General features: G+C 46.6%; 1 protein-coding gene across 10 annotated transcripts in view; it reads left to right on the forward strand.

The window, feature by feature from the left end:
* The first annotated feature begins 405 nt into the window (after positions 1-405).
* pnpla6 (patatin-like phospholipase domain containing 6) overlaps positions 406-8,680 on the forward strand; it is a 25,967-nt gene continuing 17,692 nt past the window's right edge. For 3 of the 10 annotated variants that reach the window (XM_035534960.1, XM_035534962.1, XM_035534966.1), the window contains exons 1-11: positions 409-609; positions 2,500-2,585; positions 4,628-4,681; positions 4,967-5,054; positions 5,652-5,826; positions 5,961-6,101; positions 6,612-6,771; positions 7,211-7,291; positions 7,527-7,655; positions 7,892-7,972; positions 8,645-8,680. The exon at positions 8,645-8,680 is cut by the window's right edge and continues 97 nt beyond it. In XM_035534960.1, coding sequence (XP_035390853.1) covers positions 564-609; positions 2,500-2,585; positions 4,628-4,681; positions 4,967-5,054; positions 5,652-5,826; positions 5,961-6,101; positions 6,612-6,771; positions 7,211-7,291; positions 7,527-7,655; positions 7,892-7,972; positions 8,645-8,680 — 1,077 coding nt within the window. In that variant the 5' untranslated portion in view covers positions 409-563. Of the gene's footprint in view, positions 610-1,480; positions 1,788-2,499; positions 2,586-4,627; positions 4,682-4,966; positions 5,055-5,651; positions 5,827-5,960; positions 6,102-6,611; positions 6,772-7,210; positions 7,292-7,526; positions 7,656-7,891; positions 7,973-8,644 lie in introns of those variants that run through there. The other 7 variants (XM_035534965.1, XM_035534967.1, XM_035534968.1 and 4 more) reach the window with 5 other exon arrangements.

Here is an 8,680-nt window from a genome sequence, read left to right on the forward strand (position 1 = left end):
ATAATGTATCTAGTTTTTATTGTTTTACTATAGTAATGATAATGTGTTATTTTAAGAGCTGTTTAATATTGTACCCTTATTGTAAAGTATTACCAAAGTTATAGTGATGATAACAATCATAGTTTTTCATATTCTTTATTGATGTATTCTTACTGTGAAGTGATACTAACTTTGGTCACAGGTATTTACATTTTTGGTGATTAGGTGATAGTCAATTAGGAAATTAAATATGAAAACATTTTTATCAACAGATTTTGTAGCACCGTTTCGATTAAAAGTGTGTGAACATTAGAAAGAATCGCGACGAGACTTGCCTGCGTGTAATAACAGCAGTAGCTTTGCCCTGTATTGGTCAGGATTAAAGACCGCGGGGCACGCACATTGCTCTCACTAACGGTGGGCGGACGAATCAAACGCTTTACGATTTCGAGTCCCGTTTTTTTCCCCCAAGAACGACATTAATACAGTTAGGTACTGATGATTGGATAATGCGTTCATAGTGCTTATCGCTGATTGGCTGCTCCTTCCGGACAAGCCCTAAGTGGGAGGGGTCTTGTTCGTAGATGTTTCCGGTGAGAGTGGTGTCTGAGAAGAAGACGCGAGGTTCAGGTAGGGTAAAACAACAAATCTCCACGTATTACGCTCCGGTTATCAGCTTAAATGACAGAGGTGATTTCGCACAATATTAAGTCAGTCCCTTACATTAGGGCTGCCTTTAGATTTTGCGACGGAAGTATTTCTATAACACCTTCGTGGTGCGGCGTTGCACCGTTGATGTCCCTTTCGAGGTCATAGCACAGCATTGCGCCTACAAGAATTAAACCAAGCGAGCTCGTCGTAAACTTGAATTTACTGTTTGCTTATTCACAAGCTAGAATGTGTATGAATGAAGAACAGCCTCTTAAGAACAGGCGCTTATTTGCGGCTAGCGAGTGCTGCTCCGGGAGACACTTTATGGGTGGGTAGCTAGCTAAGCTTAGCCACCCCAGAACTGTCAACACCGCTCCTCGTCCGGACTTGCAGCCTTCTTGGGTGTGTAAGGGTTAATCCGAACGGGTGTTAAATGCCCTGGGCTCGGACCCTTCTCCGCTCATACCCCAGTGTTTCCAGGTCAGCTAGCACGTTAATGCGCCCGGCAGGGTCCACCTCAATAGCGCAGTGGCGCAGGCAAGACACGCTTTGACTGTCTTGGCACTGCACACTCGTTTGGGTGTTGTCGAGTGAAAAGCAAAGGTTTAAAAGTAAGAGAACACGCCTCTGTTTAATTTCTGAATGAGTTTCATTATTGTTGTTACAGAACGTAGTGTACACTAGTACCGGTTGGGAATGATTCGTGAAACTTGACGTATTTCTAACTTGAACTCCAGAGGACCTGAATAAATCCAACATTAGCATTTGTGTGTGTGTGTGTTTGTTTGTGTGTACGTGTGTACTGGGATCTGTGTGTTTGGCGTTTCCCAGAGAGAGTCTCCTGCCTCCGCTTGTACACTGAAGCCATTGTCAGCAGGGGACAATAACAGTAAGGAGGGGTCCGGCCAGAGAAGCCTGACTCGTCAGCGCTTTTCAGCCTCAAATCGGGAAAGAGACTGTGAATGCAAACCTAGCCCGAACCGACTTCAGCAGAGATACTGTTAGTTTGATGCATGTTAGTTTACATTTATGGCATTTGGCAGATGCCATTGTCAAGAATGTTTTAGATATGTAGCACTATACCCGTATGTGTGCTCTCTGGGAATCAAAGCCATGATGCTGGTGTTTCTAACGCCTTACTCTACCTAGTGTAGCAGGTGAGTTACAGGAGCAGCTTCTCTGTTTATTTTTAGGTAGCGTAGTTCTTCAGTAGTTCGCTAGCCATGGGATGCAAAATGTCCACTGTTTGAACGCAACTGATAAATCTCTCCACTTACCGCATGACGCTAATGCTCTCAGCCACTTGCGTATAGTCTACAGTTACTGTAATGCACACTCGCATTTGATGTGCCATAATCTGAGACCGACAGATCATAACCTAACCCCCCCCCCCCCCCCCGCTAGTCCTTGCTACCCGGTGATTAGGCTGATGGTGCCGGAGGAAGTGCAGGTTAACACATCAATTTGCTGCAAATTGCAGGTCTGGATCGGAAAGCAAGGAGCAGAACTGTGTGTTTGTGTGTGTGTGTGTGTGTGTGTGTGCAGCTGGAGATTTTTAGATATGATGCCACTCTGTGGTGTGGGGGTGGCTGTGCTGTTTATGCCTGTTTTGAATGTGCTGGGTAGCTGTGCACTGATACCATATGAGCATTTCTTACCCTTATCAGGCAGATGTTGCATAAGGCAAGTGTTTATATCCTTACTGAATGTTGCCATATTAGCAACATTCAATGGTGTGTGTGTGTGTGTGTGTGTGTGTGTGTTTGAGAGATGAACATGTTTGTGCTGATGTGTACTTTGTTGCATTATCGCCTCTTTAATGCTGTGTGTGTGTGTGTGTGTGTGTGTGTGTGTGTGTGTGTGTTGCAGCAGTTGTTAATGGACCAGCTGTGTGTGGTGCCACTGTTAGAATGGGACCGAGCATCTCAGGACCAGAGTCCCACGTTACTTCAGATGTGAGCGTGCCACCCCTTCTCACACACACACACACACACACACACACACACACACACACACACACACACACAGAGCAGTACATCCACTCAGCCTGCAGTATCCCCCTCCCACTACAAGATATTTCTTAGTAATGCGACACCATTTAGACAAAGATTAGACAAATCTGACCTTCACTGACAACTCTCGTGACTAACTAGACGATTAGTCTAGACTAAATACCACACTGCAGCACCAGAACCTGTTACCCACACACTTGTCCCAACACTTTCTCCATCAGAGACCTGGTAAGACATGCTCCACCCGGGCTACGGTGTCATGTTCCGGTTACTTCTGTGTTCTGCTTCCCAGCACATCCACCTACATTCCAGCTCCCCTCCAACCGCATGCTGTTGTTGTTTCCTTTCCTTCCTGATGGAGTCGAGTACAGCGGTTTTCGGGAGCTGGGGTTGGGTCAGGATTAGGATTGGAGATTTAGTTGAAGAGTTGAAATGAACCCGCAGCCCAAACCCCTCCCTCCCCTGAGCTCCGCCCCTCTCCCCGCCCCTCTCCCCGCCCCTCTCTCTCATCGTCAACACTATCAGCTGTTCTCTTTAATTTCATCCAGCGTTCTGTAGCCGTGGTTTCTTGTTTGCGGTTTCACCGATGAGGGGATAATGGCCCGGAGCTCTTTGGTTCTGGGTGTAATCATGTGAACTGCTGAACTGTGACTCATGACAAAAATGTATGTCTGTTGCTGATTTGAGATTTTCACCGCCCTTCCTAACGGCTCATGTTACAAATTGGATACAGAAAGCTGATCTCAGATCAGCCTTGAAGAGTGTCATTTGCACTCAACCGGCATCGTGAACATGCTTATCACACCTTATCTAATCTCATCCGAAGGTCCTTATCGTTACGTAAAAGTTCACTTTGACTGCGGTGGTACTACTATGAGTTCACTGTATTTAATTATTAATTGTTTGTAAATGAATCATGAAAGATACATACAGACCGTAAACATGTACAGGAAACCCCTTCTCCTGGTTTAGATGGCCAAGTTCAGATTTAGAAAGTGATATTCTAAAATGCAGGCTATATTGTTTTAAGCGGAGGGTTTGTGTTTGACCTGTTTCCATATTTTAAGGAAGAACACTCTGGGGACTGAACTTGTTATTTCATCTCATTCTTCTTCCTTTTTTCTGCCCTCTTGCTTCTGCTGGTTGTTAGGAAATGTTACGTTATGAAAACTGTCTTTCAGCACTCACCTCAGTCCTGAGCCTTCATCATCTGTCTCTGTCTCTCTCTCTGTCTCTCTCTCTCTCTCTGTCTCTCTCTGTCTCTCTCTCTCTGTCTCTCTCTCTCTCTCTCTCTCTCTCTGTCTCACCGCGTCTCCCTCGCTCTCAGCATCTCTCTCTGTGTCTCCCCACTCGTGTCTCTCTGCTGGAGCTCATTCACAACATGCTGATACATGCTGTGTGTGTGTGTGTGTGTGTGTGTGTGTTGGGCTCCCTTGGGAACTGTGATCTCATTACCGAGCCCTTGCTTCGCCTCGGTCTCGACTCGGAAGCCAAACCGTGAAATAGCTGACAGTGTGGGAGCAGCTCGGCGGCACGAACGTTACCAGCTATTGTCGGCATTGTTCGGAGGTTCCTTGTGTTGTCAGCCCTGAGCATTTCATGCATGAAGGAAAATAATGAAGTATTTTAGGGACATGAGATGGAACGAGGGTGTGGGAGCCTGAGGAACTGAGGAAACAGCAGGAGATCATGAAGGTACATGGGAGAGAGCAGAGAGCTCATATTTCCGCCCTGCGGGCCTACCTCACCCAGCAGGCCTACCTAACCCCAGGCTGCCGTCGAAGCAGACTGCAATCAAAGTGGTCACGTTCACTCAGTTTGTTTGCTTATTTATTTATTTATCTATTATTTACTTACTAGGAACGCAAACCAGCAGAGTTACTGGGAGACGCCACTTCATTCCGTTGTACTCGTGCGGTGAAATTACAGCTGTTCTGTTCTGTTTTATTCCGACTCAAGATGTGCCCTTTTTTTTTACCAAGCAGGACGGATTTGGAAACATAAAGACGCTTGTGGAGGACCAGCTTCAGACCAGCATGGTTAGTGCACACGTAATTACGCACTTACTGAGAGGATTTGCATCCCACGTTCCTGTTACTCCCTTCCCAACGTGTGGTCATAACGTTTGCACGTGCACACCCACCTTCCTGACAGCCGTCGTATTCTCGCTCTGTGTCTCGCTCTGTGTCTCGCTCTGCCTTACTGTATCTATTGATCTTATCACTGTCACTTTCTCTTTTGCCTGCCTACCTCTCTCTCTGTCTCTCTCTCTCTCTCTCTCTCTCTCTCTCTCTCTCTCTCCCTCACCTTTGGTTTTCCTTTAGGTGGTGGGAATAGTGCTCGGCGCTGGCATCGCCATAGTCTTCATCGCCATTCTCATCTTCTTCGTCCTGCGCAGGATTCAGCTTCGAAGTCAGTATCTAGAACCTTCTAGAAACGTTATTATCGTCTAGCATTATTTCAGCATCTCCTTTTGTATTTTGTCAGTAATTATCTACAGTATAAAAATCACTGTTTGCTTTTTTTTTTGTAATTCTTCATTTTTGTGATGGAGATATTAGCCCTCTAAAATCAGACTATTTCTGTTTAATAGTGTCTTTAAAAAAAGATGTAATGTATTGTTGCTGCTGTGTCTATTTTGATATATATAATATTTTGCTAACAAACTGATTTAAGCACATTTCTAGATGTACAGGAATATAGTCCACCCTTCAGAGATCTCTAGTCATTACTCTTTATTAATAGATTATTCTTGTTGTTGTTATTATTATTATTATTATTATTATTATTATTATTATTATTATTATTATTGCCAAGATCCTCATTTTGAAGAGAAGTTAACGTTTGTTGCACTGGCAACATTAGCTTTATGTGTAGTGATGAACCAGACAACAGCGCACAGGTATTTGTTTACACAATACGCAAAACAGCCTTTTGGCCAAATCGCTGAAGGACAGGCATTGGAGGGTTAGGCGTGACCTTTTAACCTTTGAGCTTTCGATCTGACAGACCTCGCGGCGCAGGAAGCTCCGAAGTACCGCTTCCGTAAGCGAGACAAGGTTCTGTTCTACGGCAGGAAGATCATGCGGAAGGTGTCTCAGTCCACCTCCTCTCTGGTTGGCACCTCCTCCTGCTCCCGCCCGCGGCTGAAGAAGAAGCAGAAGATGCTCAACATTGCAAAAAAGTGCGTATCGGAGGTGCCGTGACCCCAGCTTGCGTTGGGTAGAGGGCGCCAGGCTGTAGTGCCTGCCATGAGAATCTCTCCTGCCCTCTGTGCAAATCTTTCTCTCAGTCTCTCCGTATCGCCGTCTCTCCCAGGATCCTGCGCTTTAAGAAGGAGGTCCCCACCTTGCAGATGAAGGAGCCTCCTCCCTCCGTGCTGGAGGCCGACCTCACGGAGTTCGACGTGGCCAACTCGCACCTTCCCTCGGAGGTGCTCTACATGCTGAAAAACGTGCGGTAAGCAGGCATGCACGTGGCTCCGCCTCACTCTGTGGGCGGGGCCGCACGCGGCTCCGCCTCACTCTGTGGGCGGGGCTACACGTGGCCCTTCTTTTTTGCAGTCATTATTACAAAGCCGTTGTCTTTGTAGTTTTTATATAGCCGTTGAACTCATGGCTGTTTTTGAACAGTGACATGGGACGTCCTCCTGAGGTTAGGGCTTGGTGATGTTATCTGTATATGATTATTGCAATTATGATATGTAATCTAGATTCCTTTTTGGAGGTAATGTGCTGATATGTTAGATTACTTTGTACATGAGAATGACTGAATGTATTTCTTACCTGATACCAGTGCCCATGCAAACACCTCTCTCTGTGTTCTGTGTTTGTCTTGTGTTTATGTGTGTCTTTGTGCATGTGAATGGTGGGCGTGCGTGTGCGTGTGTGCGCGCGTGTGTGTGCGTGCGTGTGTGTGCGTGCGTGCGCGTGCGCGTGTGTGTGCGTGTGTGTGCGCGTGTGTGTGTAGTGTATTAGGACACTTTGAGAAGCCGTTGTTTCTGGAACTGTGCAAGCACATGGTGTTCTTGCAGTTCCAGCAGGGTGAGTACGTCTTCAGGCCCGGACAGCCAGACAGCAGCATCTACGTGGTGCAGGATGGCAAACTGGAGCTGTGCCTTACTGGACAGGTGTGTGTGTGTGTGTGTGTGTGTGTGTGTGTGTGTGTGTGTGTGTGTGTGTGTGTGTGTGTGTGTGTTTGCGTGTTTGCATGTTTGCATGTTTGCGTGTGTGTGTGCTGTTTTTCTCCAGGCTCATCTGCATTGTGGCAGTGGGTGGATATTCCAGTTTTTGGTATCCCTGTGTGCGTTAAAGAATAACACTGTAGCCAAACTACTGGAGCACTAGTATGAACAGTCTATAACTTTACATATATATAGTATAGTATATGTAATTTGGGCAAGTCTATTACCACGTAACCACTTTTTTTTAACTCATCCTAATGTTGGGAGTAAATAGTTCAAAAATGAAACTTCTCAAAAATGAAAATATAAAGAGCGTATTACTTTTAAAGAAAGACTTGAGTATCATGCTCTCTCTCTCTCTCTCTCTCTCTCTCTCTCTCTCTAGGATGGGAAGGATGGCGTGGTGAAGGAGGTATACCCTGGAGATTCTGTTCATAGTCTCTTGAGCATTCTTGATGTCATCACAGTAAGCCCCGCCCACTTCATGTCTCAACATTTCATACTGAAACCAAGATGTCCTGTTCCGTTATTCTGCCCACAGGGCCGTCTGTCCTCTTACTGTCTCTGTCTCTCTCTTTCTGCGTCTCAATTACTCACACAATCATATTTCATTTGTGTAAAATAATCCCCCCCCCCAAAAAAATTGCCACTACTTATAAAAAACAATATTGTGCGTGCGTGCGCGCGTGTGTGTGTGACAGGGTCACCAGCGGCCATACCGGACGGTTTCTGCCCGAGCTGCAGAGGTGTCCACTGTGCTGCGCCTGCCTGTCGAGGCCTTTCTGACCATCTTTGAGAAGTATCCTGAGAGTCTAGTGCGCGTTGTACAGGTGAGAGCTAGCAGTGTGTGCGGGACGTGTGTGTGTGGTACACGTGAAGGGTAGCTGTGTGTGAGAGACTAGCACATAAGCTATTGAACTAGAGCTCACGCTGTGATGTAGCTGTGTGTGAGAGATTGCTTGGATAAGTTCTCTGTGGGTGTGGGTGGGTGGGTGTGTGGGTGGGTGTGGGTGTGGGTGTGTGTGGGTGTGTGTGAACCAGTAAACTTATTTTCTTTCATCTGTAGATTATCATGGTGAGACTGCAGAGGGTGACTGTTCTGGCACTGCACAACTACCTGGGCCTAACTAATGAACTGTTCAGCCATGTAAGATCCACACACACACCCACACACCCACACACCACACACACACACCCACACACCACACACACACCCACACACATACATACACCCACACACACACACACACACCCACACACCCACACACCCACACACCACACACACACCCACACACATACATACACCCACACACACACACACACACACACCACACACACACCCACACACATACATACACCCACACACACACACACACACACACACACACACACACATACATGCACACACACACACACACATACATGCACACACACACACACACACACACGCACACACACATACATACACACACACATGCACACACACACACACACACACACGCACACACACATACATACACACACACACACACACACACACACCACACACACACACACACATACATACACACACACACACCCACACACCACACACACACACACACCCACATACACACACACACACACCCACACACACACACACACACACACACACACACACACCCACATATACACACACACACACACACACCACACACCACATCCACACACACAGACACGTATACAAATCTTCTTATGGTCTTACTGTCATATATGTGTGTGTGTGTATGTGTGTATGTATGTGTGTATGTATGTGTGTGTGTGGTGTGTGTGTACGCAGGAGATGCAGCCCCTGCGTCTACCCGCCCTCTCCCCG

The sequence above is a fragment of the Electrophorus electricus genome, chromosome 16 (assembly GCF_013358815.1).
Source record: "Electrophorus electricus isolate fEleEle1 chromosome 16, fEleEle1.pri, whole genome shotgun sequence".
Lineage (NCBI taxonomy): Eukaryota > Metazoa > Chordata > Actinopteri > Gymnotiformes > Gymnotidae > Electrophorus > Electrophorus electricus.